Here is an 18,233-nt window from a genome sequence, read left to right as displayed (position 1 = left end):
ACCAGCCAAAAATGCATAATAGAGAAAAAAACTATTTTTGGGGGAAATTTATTTGATAAAATCCAAGATCAAGAACATATTGAAATGCAAATTAAAATAACAGATTAGAGAACATGGTGAATAGGTGTACGTATGCTAACGCTAACACCTTCAGCTACATGAGGCACAGACAGAACTGTGGTAAGTGTCTGGTATGTTAACGTAACATATGAACAGTTATTCAGATAACTATAGCATAAAGAACATGCTAACAAGTTTACCAAAGCATCAGTATTACCCCAAATCACTAAATCCATAGAATTCTTCTTCCTCTGTGTCACTTCTAAACAACTCCACAAACTCCAGAGGTAGAGGAAGTGCAGATTCTTCTTCTGCGTCGCTTAGAGCCTAGAGCGCCCTCTTGTGGTTGTCAGTGTGAAAATAACGAATAATATCACATATAAGTCGCTCTGGAGTATAAGTCACACTCCGGCCAAACTATGAAAAGAGGTACAACTTATTATATGGAAAGTACGGTATCTTAAAAACAGTGGTGTCAGTTTGCGCTTCAGTGGCTCTTCACTCCTCACTTTTGCGTCACTTTTGAGTCACTTTTGTGGCCGGTTCACGACGCTGTTCCTTTCGCGGACCGCTTTTGATATGATCCACTGCTCGGACACATCTAACAAGGCCAAACTCAAAATCGGGTGCTTTTATTTCAGTGACGTGTGCGAAACAGGCGAGGTCATCGGTCATCGACACCATTGAGAACAAAATTAAACTCCTCTCACTTCAGACTCGCAGGGTTTTGAGCTTCACTCCGCAATGTTTTTTTCAGTCTCTTGCGTAAGGTTTTTCCCCGTAGGCAGCCATGTCTGTTTTAACACAGATGGACCATGCACGTCCCTGATTGACTCATTCACGCCAAACTGAACTCAGACAGATAAATCGTTGTCCAGACTACACATCTTTGTTAAGTATTGGAGAAGTGTGTTTTCTTGGCTGCCCAGAAATACTTTTTTCCACAGAGTGCGATGTTATTTTTTTGTGTGAAATCAAATGGCTCGTGTTTGGCTGCCAGGGATCGTTCTCCATTTTCACAGCATGAACGTTTTCTACATTCGAAGCACTCAAAACGCCTAAAAGTTAGGTTAAAGTTAGCGATACAGGCTATAGTCCTGCTCTAGCTCTGCTTTAGCCGCCATTACGCTGATCATCAGAACGGATCTGTCTCTGTCTCTTGTGCTACAAAATAAGGAATTAAGTCAACGTTCTGTCCCTGTTCAAATAAACCAAATACATAAATAAAATCATATAGTGGATGTGCTGGGCAAGAAATGAGGACGTAATACGCAACAAAACCACATTTGCCTAACGGTCTCCTTGAATTCATCTTCCAGGTCTCATTACGCTTCCATGAATCTGACCAATTTTAATAACTGCCATTTTAAACACGTTCAAATGATTACTCTTATCCATTATCAATACGTTTACAACATCTTAATGGACAATATTAATTCACTGACAAATCTATTTATGAGTTTCATTCACAAGACCGCTTCCTGTTCTGAGGGACATTTTGAAGACTCATAATATTTGGATTTTAATTGTTATTTGCGATGGCACAGTACTGTTTTTTCATCATTCTGTAACTCATGGAAACCTTACAGTAACATAAATGTTTAATATTGTGTCTGATGTTTGGACATTTGAACACTATCTTCCCATATTGAGCCTCTGGATGAACAAGTGCGTCGTGCCTGAAGTGGTTGAAATGCTTTTGAAAGTTGTAACAGGGGAACTCCATCTGCTCCAGAGTCAAACAACACAAAGGTTAAAAATGTTGCTCTGGTCAGCGATCCTTCAGTGACATGTACAAGTACTTCAACAGTGCAGAGGGGTCGTTGTGAATGAAGTACCACCTGTAACTGCTGACAACAGACCACCCAAAGGACAAGGGCACGCACAGCACAAGCGCACCAAAGACAAGAGCGACCTTCAGGTGTATTATTAGACGACGTAGAGGAGTTTGGCTTGGTTTGGACGCCTTTAAAAGTCGGCTGGCAAAACCATAAAGTCACACACTCTCTCTAGCCTCATCGGCCTCGAATCCATTTGGAGTTTTACAATGAATCGACCAAAACCAGAACTAAAATTTGGAATGCTAGTAAATTCTGTGGTTAAAAAGACACACAAAAGTAGCCCATATTGATTGGTTTCAGGTGACATTACAGCATTGCTTAATTGAGGGCAGGTACATTTGATACTTTTTGAATTTAAATAATCTGTCAATTTCGATACAATAAGTACCTTCAAATTTGAAAAGAAATTAAAACAATCAATACTGATGAAAATACAAAAGAAAAATACCTTTAACACCTTTTGTGTCTTTTTAGTAGTGGAACAATTCTAAAAATGCTGGCTTATGTTTAGTTTATTTATCATGCATATTTTTTTTATTTTTTATTTATTTTTACTTTTCTTATACTTTTGCTGTTTCAACACTTTCACTCCACTATGGGACAAATAAATGTTCTATTAACTCATCTACAATGAAAGACATTTTCATCAGTCAGTTAAAGAACCATTAAATTCCTCAAGAGAATTAAGTGCTCACGTCTATACATGCTGCACAATAAATTATCCCCTATAACTCTGCTTAAGTACATATCTATATTCATGTTTATATTATTATTCCCTGTGCACTTTGATGATTATATTATGACATCATGGGGGAGATGTTTTACGACACAAAAGTTGTTACGCCCCGGGGTACATAATAAAATCACACCATAGTAACTGTACTGAATGGAGCTGTACTTACTGATCAAAGCTGAGACACTGTTGAGTTTGGGGTCGTAGGGACACTTTCCTTTCCCAGAATCCACTTTGCCGGGTTCAAGTCTGAAGATGTACTCCTGTAAAAGTAGAAACAACTTCAATATTGTGACTTGTTGTACGTTTTGAGTCACTTTTGGGCATCTCAAAGTTTGAATAATAAGCCCCGAGTGCACTTAAGTGACAAGGTGTGACGCTGAAGGCACTTAAATAGTTCTTCTGAGGGGAACAAAAACACAGTTATCAGAGGTAAATGGAAAAGGCTGAGGGCAATACCAACACTGATTCAGCGTGCATATTGATGTTAGTCATTTGAAAGGAATTTGATTATATTTATTATTCCACATCTGTTATGGGTAAGTGAGTGAGTTTGTCTGCTACTTCAAAGCAAAATGTTAAGGTGAAAAAAGAGAGAGACGGAAGAAAAAAGACGACATCCACAACATAAAGAGCAGTCTGCCATATAGAAGGAAGATGAGCCCATTACCTACCACAATTAACTAATCCATTTACTCTCAGTGCAATGTAAAGTGTCTTTGGGCATCCAAAAAACACTATGTAAATCAAATGCATTAAGATCTTACATAAAAACTCATGTCGATGTTAACTAGAAGAAACCGAGCATCCCCCAATATAAAAATCTGTTTACTTTAGTAGATTATTGTCAATTTTGTATTTATTTTCAATTCATTATTTTCTTGTTTTCGATTATATTAATTTCCCAAATCCTCCAAAACATTCTATGGGTGCTGAATATGATTCCATTTCACATGTTTAAATTTGAAATCCTTCCAAGTGTACACAATTCAATCCAGGCTTGGGGCACAAAGATTCACTTTCTGTAACTGGATTTTCACAGTGACATTGAACGGTCTTCATGAAAAAGCCACTTTCCATAACTAGATTATTCAAAGCTATGGCATATATATGTGAAAAAGAGAGGAAGTATTTGCGGTGGGCACCAGTCTCCTCCCCGAGCCCACCTTAGCCTCCATGGGCTCTGCTGTGGTGCCGAGGTCTGCTGCTCGACTGGTCCTTCCTCCAGACTGAAGCGGCTGTAGGAACTGGGAGCCCTAAAACACACACACGGGAAAGAGGGCCACCACATTACTGACACTGGACGCCCCCAAACAAGGTGACATGACCCAGAGGTGGACAATGAAAGAAAAGTGAAGTTATGGGAAAGAAGAAAACCGTTTCAACTGAAGAGAAACATTGGATGACGAGGGTGAAAGAGAAGACCAGAGACGATATTGATTAGAAAGAGTTAGATAAGAGTTGTGCAAACACAGCTGGCAATCTCATGCAAAACATGCAACTGTGGAAAAGACAAAAAGATTAAAACAAAAAATAATAACTATGAATAAAAGGGACATGAGATGTTATATGATATATGAGGAATCTTGTAACAACACAGTGATATTTGAACGTTTGAAAAGCAGTCGTACACAAACAGATAGTACCCAGATGTTGAAGGAACCTGCATGAGGCCGATCTAGTTCTAGGGTAAATGCTCAACCCATTTATGCACTTCCTTATACAAATGATCTCTTTTGGCATGAAGGTGCTATGGCTACATGATTTCTACTGTCTAAAAAGTGAAAAACAGAACTACAGTAGTTCTTTTTAAACTGGTCCAAACACATTCCTCACTTTCCAAACATATTCCTAGCATCTTAATCCTAAACTATTTTTCACAACTTCTACAGACCAGGGCAGAGGTTTGCCACGATAGTAAAGTTAACAACAACAAGCATGCTACCAGCACACTTCCTGGTTCACGGACAATAAACTGCTTAATCTCCTTTTGACCCTCGGAGCTGCTTTTACAATACATCTGCACTGGGGCAAAACTTATTTAGATTGTCATGGATACAGGCACATTTTATCTTATTTAAATCACTTAAATTAGTCTCTACCATTGTTTTTAGGGACTGAAAGATACATAAATGCGATATTAGCACTTATACACTTCTACAGCACTTTTTAAGCACCTTTTTATTTATTACTGTGAATAGTAGGACAAATCACAATTATCTTAAAAATAAAATATAAAATAATACAAAATATACATTTACGGTACTCTGTCACTGACACAGCTATAACATATTCTGCTGTTTATACCAATGATAAAAAAAAAAAAAAATCTTAATTTCAAGACAGGTGAATTGTTGTAGCCAGTGGAACACAGTGGAAATTGTGTTACAACTATTTTGTTGCTTTAGTTGTATTTTGTTGTGTTTTTATCTACTGTTACGGACACACAACTTACAAAGCAAAGCCACGTGGCTTTGGGGACTTGGGAAATGCTGAATGACAAGAAGAGCTCTGACCATTGCATCGAAACCTGATCTGTCATCTGAATGGTGAGACGACACAGATGCAGTGTGGACGGACGGCAGTTGCAGTGTACCGAAGGGGGCCGAGGGGGCTTAGGGGGGGCTCAGGGGGGGTCGAAGGGACTGACAGGGCTGAGGAGGCTGAGGGGGGCTGAGGGGGCCGAGAGGGCTGAGGGGGGCCGAAGGGACTGAGAAGGCTGAGGAGGCTGAGGGGGGCTGAGGGGTACAAGGCTGATGATGGATGAGAGAGTTTATCAGCAGAGATGGGCTTTACACGAGACAGGCTCTAGGCTCGCGGTGCATGGTAGGACTCATAACCTTCTTGAGTGCCCATATTTTTAGATTGAGCGGCAAGGTGGGTCAGAATTAGACACAATTTCCCTTTGAACAGTCAAAATGTGTTTTGACCTTGTTTATGTTCATGGAGGGTTTGTGAGTCCAAACCAAAGTGAGCTGCTTCATTTCCGTGTAGGTGAGGGTGAGCTCGCTTTAAGAGATGGGGGGTAGTTCATAGCTAACGCAAAATATTTAAATAAACGTCCTGAGGGTAGACTATGGAACGGGAAATATAGCAACATTTGGGACCTTTAAGCATAAGATATAATAATATAATATAATAAATGAGCCAATCTCTAACAATAATAATGATAAGGTTCAACGTGTGGATCATACGTATGGATTTCTTTCAGAAAGATTAATTCTCACATAATATATAATATAATATAATATATAAGCCCCTGCCCTCCATACGGAATTATTACATTATTTCTATTGCTGTTGGAATTCATGTGCAATTCATGTGAAATTCATGTGCAATCTATGTGCTGTCGTGACACATATTCATGTGCAATTACTGTCGTGATCACATGCAATGGTATTTATGTATTTATTTATTTATTTGTCTATGGGAGTTTTTATTTATTTATAGGAGATCTTCTACTGAAAGTGTTTTTCAGACTTCCTATAAGTGATCTGTTCTTCTGTATCTGCCTCTGTATCTACCTGCGTTGCACCAATGAAATTTCCCCATGTGGGACAATAAAGGAATATCTTATCTTATCTTATCTTATGTCATGAACACAACCTACAAGGAAACTCAGTGCCTTGCTATTGAAGGGCAGTGCAAAGAAATGGGCCTTTAATCACAATTTAAAAAATAGGAAACTTTGTGGTGCTAATATTTATCGCCTCTAGTTTTCAAGCGAGCTATTGGAACATTTAAACGGCATCTTACATGTATTACGAAGAATATGTGCAGGATGAGAATCGAGCGAAATGTCCATATAAGATATATGTATATATATTTTTTTCCTTTAGGTTAAATCAGGGCTTTAGTGGATGGATTACTCTGCACAATGAGAGTCGGACTTATGTTATGATAACCAGAGCCTGAATCCACCTGAATACTTTTTTAAAATCCACAATACTCACTATAGTTATTGCATATCACACATTTTTAGTTTCTAACATGTTTCCTCTAGAGATTCTCAGTCAGTGCTTTCGTCAACAGCGAGAGAAGATTGTTATCTCTGATTTGTGGCATGCAGGTCCCACACCTACCGCAATTTTCCACCAATAATTGAACTCTAGAAAGGAAAGGTTTTCTCATAGACCTCCAGACCGCGAAGTTGAATGAATCGATGAAAGCCAAGAAGCAGAAAATGAAGAGGAGACACAGAGCTGAGGGGCAGAAGGACGCCTCCTGACCCGAGATTGATTGACAGATATGACTGTAATTGAAGAGGGCGGTAAAGGTCAAAGTTGGTTTCTAGGGTTACCTGAGACCTCCGCCCACGGTCCACGTAGGTGCAGATGGGGTTGTACGCGCCCGTCCCGCACACGTACAGGTGAGTGCGGTTCCACGGCTCGATCAGACGGATGAAGTTTCCACATTCGCCCTGAAACACAAACAAGCAATATGTTCTTCAGTCATGCAGACACAGGAATTTAAAGTATTGCTTATTGCTCAGCTCTAATTGCAGGGAGGTAAATTAAGTTTCTCTTGATTGGAGGAACTTGTTAGACTTTTTATGGGTTTACAGTTTATACAAGCCCAGATTGAACAAAGAACAATGAGCATGCACCACAGCCACAGTCCCTCATTGAAGAAACACTGGAGTATTATTACCGTTTTTACCTCAAGTTACTCTATTCTTTCGTATAAATTTGTCTGGACTAAATACATACAGCAAGCCTTTGATTACTTAAAAAAAAAAAAAAAAAAAAAAGGCGCTTATCTGTTTTTACAGTGTTTAAAAAGTTGTATTTTACATAACTTTTTCTACAAAGGAAAAGGCATTTCTTTAAAAAGAGTACAGAGTACATTGAACATATTCAGACGAGAATCAGCGTAAAATACAATCAAAAATGGGGGTCTTGTCTCTAATATGTGCCCCCCTGGTGGTTAATGGCGCTCTGCTTGGCTCTGGCTCAGTCCGTCTCTCGTCCCGCTGCTGCCTGCGTTGTGTTTGGCTCTGGCCCGGGCTCTGGCTCAGGACTCAGAACCACACAGTCAATGTTTCCAAACACCCAAACTGTGGGACCAAGAAAAGCACCAGGAATCTGAAACCCACCTCAAACTTCTGTCAGAGTCAATAACAGAGAAAAAAAAAAGATTTGGATTACAACGATATAAAGTGATGATGGTTTTTGAGGAAAACCTGCCAAATATGATTGTTTTAAAAACCTCTGTGAACTTATAATTGAAAATCTACACTATGCAAACACTGGACCAAAAAGGACTTTGTATAATACAATTGAAATGATTTTCTTTTATAATTATCATTTATGTTTGTATCTGTTTTGTAGTTCTATTTCATCTCTATTGAGAGTGATGATTCAGTGCTTGAAGCCCCATCTCTGGCAGTAACCGTTGTTAAGTTTGTAAAAATCTTTTTCATGTATCTTCCTTTTCAAAGCACTTTGAACGCCGTTGTGTAAAAACTGTGTTTCATAAATAAACTTGCATTGTCCTGCCTATGGTGAAAGTGACAGTATGCATGCACTGCCATAGGAAATCTAAGGGAACAAAGTAGATTTGATGAAAACAAACAGATTAATGTAATCCATTGTAAGTAAATCCAAGTGAAAAAAATAAAAAAAAATAAAACAACAATGGTATTTTGTGAAGACACAACATTATGTATTTAATGTTGCTAAAAGAGATTTGGACTTTAAAATACGGGACACAAAACAAGTGCGCTCTCTAAGAACCTCTGATAAAAAAAAAAAAAAAAACTTTATAATCCCTATTTAGCAGTCCAGCTGTCTGTTTATATTCAGCTCAATCTCCTCCAGCTCTAAAAATCCTAAAATGTATTTCAACTAGCGATATCTTTCCTGATTGGTCCGTCATATCTGCTGCTCGTGACAGCTGGTGTTGAAGAAAGGATGTGGTGTCATAAAAGGGATTGTGCTCGGGACATTTGGGAGTGACGGGTTAGAGGAGACATCTTGGCAGATCTTAGAGGGGCGACAGATGCAGCGTGGTCAGAGGTTTTTGGGGATAGTGTGTTTAGTGTGCGTTTTGTATTCTTCATTTCCCCCCTTGAGAGCACACACACACACACACACACACAAGCACACGCGCACACACACACATGGGATGATTGCCTTTGACCTCTCAGGCTGAAGCGCCGTCTCCTTCTGGATCGCGTTCCAATTGTCATCATCTGTCATTCCCTAAAGAGCGGCTACGATTGCCAACACGTCTCCATGAAGCCAATTTCATATTGTTGTGGTGAAATTTCAAACCTCATCTCAAATCTCAAAAACAGGTCGAGGTACACGGGCAATATGATGTGGCCGGAGGCGGTTCATCGAGCGCATAGAAATATAAATATAAATGTATAAATATATAAACCAGTTGGACAAAGTTGGTATTGGAGACATTATCGGCCTGATCACACCTCATAATGTGCAAAGAAACCTGTTTTTCTATGAATTTAATGCAGTAATTTATATGCACTGAAATGTAGATCTGTTCCAAAGACCATTATCACATTAAATATCTAGAATCTCTGCATGGACAATATAAAATCAAGTTAATAAATGCTTATAAAATAGGAATGACGTACTGCAATAGCACTACTTAAACATAAATGTTACTGGTGTTTTGTACTAATTGGTGACACATACTGTGCATTATTTTCCAGTTTGTTCATTGTAAATTGCAATATTGATCTTAATTGAGTTGAAGGTGCTGTGTGTAACAACTGTACTTCTTCTCCTCCGCAAATACAAATACAAATACAAATACACAGTAGCATAATTTGATCTTAATCTGCAATGTGGTAATACAGATACGATTGAATAAACACTAAAATCTAAAGTTTAGCCCAATTATCAAAACCTTACACTCAAGGAGCAAAACTCGGCCACAGATCTGCACCACTGTAAACACAATGAGTCAGTTCACACTTTGTGCAAAACAATACACACAGTGATTTACAACACTGAACACAGTTGTATGTATTTAGACACAGAAGTTTATCAAGATGTCACTTCCTTGCAATTCTAAAGCACTGACTGTCAAATGACCACACCCATGTGCCAGCTCATTGAACACTGCCATTAGGTGACCAAACACAAGATCGCCTAATTGTAGACACACCAATCAGGTTTAAGCACTATAAAAATGCAGCATGTGAGTTCACCAAACTGAACCAAAATGGAAGGAAGAGGAAGAGTGAGGATGAGAAGGAGGAAGAGGAGAAAGAGAAGAAGGAGGCAGAGGCCGTGCCAGAGGTGGAGGTTCGAGGTAGGGGTAAAGGTAGAGGAAGAGGAAGACTTCAAGCAGGAGGAAGAGGGGGAGGAGTTTGGGAGGGTCCTTTTTTGTACTGGATAAAATGTAATGTTCATGAAAACTGGGATTTTTTTTCTTTTTCGCCATGTTGGCTTGAGTATATGGAAAAAAATAAATGACGTTGTCAACAGCATTAGTCTTGTGTCCTGTGTGGTGTCTACAGTCATGCACACAAGTGTGTGTAGTGTTCACTGTGCGTGTTGTTTTGCACAAAGTGTGAGCAGACATTGTGTTTCCAGTTGTGCAAATCCGAGCCATGTTTTGCAAATTCACGGTGAACTTCGCCCATACGACTCTGTGCACTTAGAAGCAGGATTAGCCAAAAGTGTTTAAGGTTTTCCACAGCAGTGTGTAACTGGTGTGTAACTGGTGCAAACATAGTTAAATCATATGCAACGTGTGTGTTTCATATGGTAAGAAAATATGGTTTTGATCAATTAGTGTAGAGTTTTTACAAGAGTGTTTCATTTTGCAAAGGAGATAAAGTGTTTTGATAATTGGGTTTGTGGTTGTGCTAATTGTGTGTAGGGTTTTGCTAAATAAAACAAAACCATCAAAATTGTGTTTATTCAATCGTAAAAAACTGTAAAGGCTTTTATAAATTTGAACTTTTTGACTGTCTCGGTTTTTCAACTTTGTATATGAGATTGGTCTCTGCACTGAAACCTCTTCACATCCAAGTAGTCTCCCGCCTTCTAAAATTCTACTAAAGCAATAACAAGCTGGTGGACCTTTCATCAGAGAGTCACATAATGCACCTTTGATAATAGAAACAGGTCCATGGATTTGAAAAGCAAATTCCGTGTCCTCAAATAGAACAAAAATGTTTGCTTTTTTATGCAGGGGCTGCATAAAATGTTGGGTTTTACCAGCAGAACAGTCATTGGTCAGTAATCGAGAAGCTGATTAACCGACGTTCACAGGAATTAAGCAAATAGATAACTGTCTCAGAGCATCACCTGTCCTTAGACCCTCCTTCTGCAACAACAACAACAACAACAACAACAACAACAACAACAACAACAACAACAACAACAACAACAACAACAACAACAAAACCGTGGTAAAAAGACCTGGAGGAGAACCCTAGTGAAGGAAAGCTCCTATTCCCATGGACGGACATGATGCAGATGGTCCAGGACTGAGAGGCAAATTAACTCTTTTATCTGACCTATATGTTCCTGCATTTGACTTTTTAACCTTATTCTATGCTTTCTTTCGTACGTTTTTGGCCATTGTCTTTACTCCAAATGTTTGAGAAATTGGGTGGTGTAGGCAAACAAACCACTGCTGAAATAAGACCACAATCCATTATTCCAGCGTTGAGCAGCAGCCAAAGATACAACTGGAGCGGGCTTCTCTTCATAATGTAATCCTCAATAATAAAGCCCAAAAGACATCTCACATCCTTTTACAGATACAACTGTAAAATGAAGTACACGTCACCCTTGCGTACTTACATTGGTGTCTTTTCCCGACAACACGCACTCCATCCTCCTCTGCTGAGCAACAGGCCAGTGGATCTAGAGGGAAAATAAAGGTAAAAAATTGTGGTTAGCCGCCTTGCAAAACAGTACATGAAATCCTAGCACCTCAATACGTTCTTTCTTACAATGAGCGGCTCCTTGTTGATGTCGTGCAGGTCCAGAGACAGGATGTAGTCTTTGCTGCCCACATACATGCGGTCGTGGTCCTCGTCCATGCGCAGTATCCGATAGTCCGTGGAGTTGAGGAGAAACGAGAAGTGGTGAGCCGTGCCAGTGGATTTAAGTTCTGTGGAAAACATTGGCATAGACATAAGGGTACAACAGTTCATTCATTAAACAAGTCATATTATGCTAAATCAACGTTATAATGGTTCTCCTTCATAATTTGTTTTCACAGTAGAGATGGGCAGTACAGTGTAGGTATGCAACATTTGAATATCATGTACATTGTTTATGATAAAAATGCAACAATAACACTTGATTAAAAATAAAATTGGTTGATGGTTATATTTTTGCACTTTTGTGATACATTTTCAAGACATTTCACTTTTGTCCCATTCATAAACCTCAACTATCATGTTTAAAAATACGTTTTTACACATTTCCGTTGCATAATATCATGTGAATATTGTTATTGAGATACTCCCAAAATATATTGAGATATAAATGTGTGTAAATATTGCACAGTCAGTGGTATTTTTGTAATTAAGTAAAAAAAAAAAAGAGTTACTGAATCAACCAAGACATTTTCAGGCATGATTATTTGTAAAATATGATCTAATATATTATCTTCAACACTACATTGTGAAGTATAGAATGATGTGAGTTCTTTATGATCCCAGAGAGACGTGCTCTGTGGTTTTGCCAGCGGTCTTGGATGAGATTCAATGGTGGCAAAAAGAAAGTGAATGTACAACGTTTCATGCCACGTTCACAAACTGACATTATGCCACACCGCACCGCTTAAGGGTTAACTATTTTACTGTTTTAGTAACATCAGAGACACAAACCCCAAAGAGGCCAAGTTTTAAATAGATACAAAGATCAGATTTGGTATCCACATTTTTCTGGCACAGTAATATATGAAACACAGTTGGCTTGCTGTGGATGAAATATGATGCTAATTAAAATACATAGCCTTGGAGCAATCATCCTTAATCCGTTCTGTTCAGTACCAAGAATTACTCTGCTTTTTTCTTTACAATTCAAATATCAAAATGTATAACAACTAGAAAAAATGGTCACTACAAAACAATTTAAATGCAGAAAACAGGCCATGAACAACATAAAGTTTGAAGAAAAATAATCTCTCAAGAAACAAAGTATTACATTATAAGACTGTAGTCGACTAAATCAATTCTTGCTCGTCTAAAAACATTGTTTTGTCGATTCAAAAGCGGCCGTGGCAAAACGATATCTCTATTAGTGTTTTCACGATACTAAAATTCCAAACTTCATTTTGATACCAAAGAATAGGCCCGATATGCTGTACCAATTTTGGCACCACAGTGATACAAAAAAAACACAATTTTTTTAAACAATAGAATGCCATTTTCAACCCTTAATAATAGTACTGTACTTTTATCATGTTGAAATGTGGTCTACTACTAGTTCTGATGAAGCTCTAGATCATTCTAAAACTGTCCAGGAAATGTCAAATGTCCTTCTGTTTATGTGATTTCATTTAGTTTCAATATTCGTTTTAATATTGATTAGTATCTGATTTGTGTACTTTTGACAAGCCTTATCTTTATGTAGCTGACCCAAACTGCACCGGAAATCATGCAAAAAACGAATGTAGAAAAAAGATTAGGAAACTATGTAATAAGACAAATCTGCGTCTGAGTTTAATGTGCCTTTTTATATATAAATACAAAAAAAATACTTAAGCTACCTCCCTCCAGACCTTCACCCTTCTGCTGTTGTCCCATATTATAATCCTTATAATGTAAATGAAATAAAAGAACTAAAACAAACTCCATTGACTGATTCATCGAAGTAAACTCAACATTTTAATTACATATTGAAGGTTATGACAGAGTTGGTTTCAGAGTCCGTTTTTTCCTGGTGTAAAGAGCTCCGGACGCACATCACTTATAACGAATGAGGTTTGGCTGGACTGACAAACACTACACCTACTTTTTGGAGAAAACCTGGAATATCTGGAATATTAGGTGATATCGACGCCATTTTAAATATTGTGTGACAGGGAAAAGAGTTTGACATAATCCGCTCTTGTATCGCACCTCGTAAGCCCCCGACTTAAAATCACATTACTCCACAGCAGATTTGGGCCCGCTGCTGGTTTTAAATGAGAAAAACAGAGGTGTAGGTGTTTGGAGGGTGTTGAAACAGCTTTCCTCCTGGTTGTCCCATTAACTCCGTCTAATGTTTTCAGACTGAGCTTGGGAAAGTGCAACCAGAGATAGCTGCAGATGTTCTTGCAGAGAAAATCTTACTGCCTGATAAAGGATCTACATGTTCCACCTCAGTCGGACTAAAACAACCAACTCACTCCAAAGTCGAGTCCAAATAACAAAAAGTGTAAGGTTTCAATCCAATGTAAAGTGCGACTTGTGAACGTTGAAATGTGGATGTGAATCTTATGAGAAAGCGACATGGAAAGTAAGCTTAGAAACTGTGAAATCCTTCAGTCGTGCCACAACATTTCTGTGCCGCCCAAGTGGATCAAGTCAGCTATTATTATCTCTGCGTTAGCCCAAGGCCACCCAAGACTCTCTTCCTTTACTATAAATGTGTCAAGATTCTTGTATCCATCCATCCACCCGCTTATCCGGGGCCGGGTCGCGGGGGCAGCAGTCTGAGCAGCGACTCCCAGACTTCCTTCTCCCCAGACACTTCCTCTAACTCCTCCGGGGGGATCCCGAGGCGTTCCCAGGCCAGCCGAGAGACATAGTCTCTCCAGCGTGTCCTGGGTCTTCCCCGGGGCCTCTTCCCGGTGGGACATGCCTGAAACACCTCCCGAGGGAGGCGCCCAGGAGGCATCCGGAACAGATGCCCGAGCCACCTCAGCTGGCTCCTCTCGAGGTGGAGGAGCAGCGGCTCTACTCCGAGCTCCCCCCGTGTGGCCGAGCTCCTCGCCTTATCTCTAAGGGAGCGCCCAGCCACACGGCGGAGGAAACTCATTTCGACCGCTTGTATCCGCGATCTTGTTCTTTCGGTCACTACCCAAAGCTCATGACCATAGGTGAGGGTAGGAACGTAGACCGACCCGTAAATAGAGAGCTTTGCCTTTCGGCTCAGCTCCCTCTTTACCATAACGGTCCGATGCAGCGACTGCATCACTGCAGCCGCTGCACCGATCCGCCTGTCGATCTCACGCTCCATCCTTCCCTCACTCGTGAACAAGACCCCGAGATACTTGAACTCCTCCACTTGGGGCAAGGACACCCCACCCACCTGAAGAGGGCAAGCCACCTTTTTCCGGTCGAGAACCATGGCCTCGGATTTGGAGGTGCTGATTCTCATCCCAGCCGCTTCACACTCGGCTGCAAACCGTCCCAGTGCATGCTGGGTCTTGTGGCCAAAACTTGATGCAACTTTCTTTATGGGAGAATAGAATTGTTGTTTTATTCAAGTTTTCAAGTTACTTATTTAATGTGAATTCATCCCCATTGTCCATCATATTCTCATCAACTTCTTCCTGATCCACATTTGATCAAAAACCTGTTTGGACTTTAAATGACGAAAGGTTTTGAAATGCATGGGATTAATTGTTCATATTTCAGTCCTCGCTTAAAAGCAATAGTTCTCCTCTTTATGTTTAAAATATACTCAAATTAACAAACATAAATCAAAGTCTAATCAAAATGACTAAACTTCACAGCATAAATAAAATTATTATTTTTGATTTAAAGATTTTGTTGGCCGTAGGCCGAGTCAGGAGCATTAACGCATTTCAATAAAACGTACTTCGATCACATGGTGCAGATTAAAGGCAATAATTGGTTCAACAGAAAATTAGGTGGAGCAGAAAGCAGAGTGGGTTCAGAATAATAAAATGAAGCAGATAGAGCTTTATTTATCTTTTTTAGAAAGTTGAAAATGATTAAAAACATAATTGTGGATTGGAAACATTATTTTTAGCAAACACCAGCTTTGATCATTCATCATTAGGACTGTCATGACAATTATTATGTCCACTTATCGTTTAATAAAATAAACATATTTTTAGAGGCTCAATATTCATTGTGCATAAGTTTTCTTTGGTTTTATAAGAAACCTTTTCTTCAGTGCAAAAGAAGGTTGAATAATTAACATCCACGACTCATTACTGACACAAACTGCTTAAGTTTTTCTTTATTTGAGGTCATATCTTTTTAATTCTAATAATCAATAACAATATTTAATGGAATTACTTTTGGCATAAAGTAGTTTCAATATTATTGTGATATTTTCGGTGGTAAAATGACCCACAGTTGTTGTTGTTTTAATCACATAGCTTATACATCTATTTGTGGATTTGAGTTGTCCTAAAATACATTCTTGTTAAACCAAAGACTCTGAGACAGACAGAGCCGTGGTCTCAGACTCCCAGGACCCAGACTTGCCCCGGGACGGCCCCCATTTATCACCTCTGCACTCACATTCTCACTTTGAACAGGAGTCTGCAGCTCAGGCCGAGGGACAGAGCGGACGAGCTGACAGACAGACACTGCATTTTACAATCAAACACTCCTCAGAACACATTATCAGAGAGGGACAGTAAAGGACAGAGAGGGACAGTGAAGGACAGAGAGGGACAGTGAAGGACAGAGAGGGACAGTGAAGAACAGAGAGGGACAGTGAAGGACAGAGAGGGACAGTGAAGGACAGAGAGGGACAGTGAAGAACAGAGAGGGACAGTGAAGAACAGAGAGGGACAGTGAAGGACAGAGAGGGACAGTGAAGAACAGAGAGGGACAGTGAAGGACAGAGAGGGACAGTGAAGGATAGTGAAGGACAGTGAAAGATAGTGAAAGACAGAGAGGGACAGAGAGGGACAGTGAAGGACAGAGAGGGACAGTGAAGGACAGAGAGGGACAGTGAAGGATAGTGAAGGACAGAGAGGGACAGAGAGGGACAGTGAAGGACAGAGAGGGACAGTGAAGGACAGAGAGGGACAGTGAAGGATAGTGAAGGACAGAGAGGGACAGAGAGGGACAGTGAAGGACAGAGAGGGACAGTGAAGGACAGAGAGGGACAGTGAAGGATAGTGAAGGACAGTGAAGGATAGTGAAAGACAGAGAGGGACAGTGAAGGACAGAGAGGGACAGTGAAGGACAGAGAGGGATAGTGAAGGACAGAGAGGGACAGAGAGGGACAGTGAAGGACAGAGAGGGACAGTGAAGGACTGAGAGGGACAGTGAAGGACAGAGAGGGACAGTGAAGGATAGTGAAGGACAGTGAAGGACAGAGAGGGACAGTGAAGGACAGTGAAGGATAGTGAAAGACAGAGAGGGACAGAGAGGGACAGTGAAGGACAGAGAGGGACAGTGAAGGACAGTGAAGGATAGTGAAAGACAGAGAGGGACAGAGAGGGACAGTGAAGGACAGAGAGGGACAGTGAAGGACAGAGAGGGACAGTGAAGGACAGAGAGGGACAGTGAAGGATAGTGAAGGACAGAGAGGGACAGTGAAGGACAGTGAAGGACAGAGAGGAACAGTGAAGGACAGAGAGGGACAGTGAAGGACAGAGAGGAACAGTGAAGGACAGAGAGGGACAGAGAGGGACAACGGGGCAGCGAGGGACAGTTAAGGACAGAGAGGGACAGTTAAGGACAGAGAGGGACAGTGAAGGACAGAGAGGAACAGTGAAGGACAGAGAGGGACAGTGGGGGACAGCGAGGGTCTTCAAACGCCATCGTGCTCTCCCGTACCTCAGTCGGACAGATTTGATCAATAACTCATTTATTTGGACATTCCAAGCAGCAAGAGTATGTTGCAAAAATACCACTCTGATATTATGCTCTGATGTTATGCTCTGATGTTATATTATGATATTATGCTCTGATATTATGCTCTGATATTATGCTCTGATATTATGCTCTGATATTATACTCTGATATTATGCTCTGATGTTATGCTCTGATGTTATGCTCTGATATTATGCTCTGATATTATGCTCTGATGTTATGCTCTGATGTTATGCTCTGATATTATGCTCTGATGTTATGCTCTGATATTATGCTCTGATATTATGCTCTGATGTTATGCTCTGATGTTATGCTCTGATATTATGCTCTGATGTTATGCTCTGATGTTATGCTCTGATATTATGCTCTGATATTATGCTCTGATGTTATGCTCTGATGTTATGCTCTGATATTATGCTCTGATATTATGCTCTGATGTTATGCTCTGATGTTATGCTCTGATATTATGCTCTGATGTTATGCTCTGATGTTATGCTCTGATATTATGCTCTGATGTTATGCTCTGATGTTATGCTCTGATATTATGCTCTGATGTTATGCTCTGATATTATGCTCTGATGTTATGCTCTGATATTATGCTCTGATATTATGCTCTGATATTATACTCTGATGTTATGCTCTGATATTATGCTCTGATATTATGCTCTGATATTATGCTCTGATGTTATGCTCTGATGTTATGCTCTGATATTATGCTCTGATATTATGCTCTGATATTATGCTCTGATATTATGCTCTGATATTATGCTCTGATATTATGCTCTGATATTATGCTCTGATGTTATGCTCTGATATTATGCTCTGATGTTATGCTCTGATGTTATGCTCTGATATTATGCTCTGATATTAT

The 18,233-nt window shown here is 39.9% G+C and overlaps 1 protein-coding gene across 2 annotated transcripts in view; it reads right to left on the bottom strand.

Annotated features, from left to right (window-relative positions):
• The window catches only part of sema3fa (sema domain, immunoglobulin domain (Ig), short basic domain, secreted, (semaphorin) 3Fa), a 71,968-nt gene that overhangs the window by 19,837 nt on the left and 33,898 nt on the right, over positions 1-18,233 (bottom strand). The window contains exons 3-7 of one of the 2 annotated variants that reach the window (XM_072452473.1): positions 11,573-11,733; positions 11,421-11,483; positions 6,935-7,054; positions 3,801-3,890; positions 2,804-2,897 (exon numbers count right to left, since the gene is read on the bottom strand). In XM_072452473.1, the coding sequence (XP_072308574.1) occupies positions 2,804-2,897; positions 3,801-3,890; positions 6,935-7,054; positions 11,421-11,483; positions 11,573-11,733 (528 nt within the window). The remainder of the gene's footprint in view (positions 1-2,803; positions 2,898-3,800; positions 3,891-6,934; positions 7,055-11,420; positions 11,484-11,572; positions 11,734-18,233) is intronic. The other variant, XM_072452474.1, reaches the window with a different exon arrangement.

The sequence above is a fragment of the Eucyclogobius newberryi genome, unplaced genomic scaffold (genome assembly GCF_026437365.1).
Source record: "Eucyclogobius newberryi isolate DKJ021-1_F unplaced genomic scaffold, fEucNew1.0.hap1 SCAF_19, whole genome shotgun sequence".
NCBI lineage: Eukaryota > Metazoa > Chordata > Actinopteri > Gobiiformes > Gobiidae > Eucyclogobius > Eucyclogobius newberryi.
The sequence above is the reverse complement of the archived record's forward strand: the minus strand, read 5'-3'. Positions and strand labels throughout refer to the sequence as shown.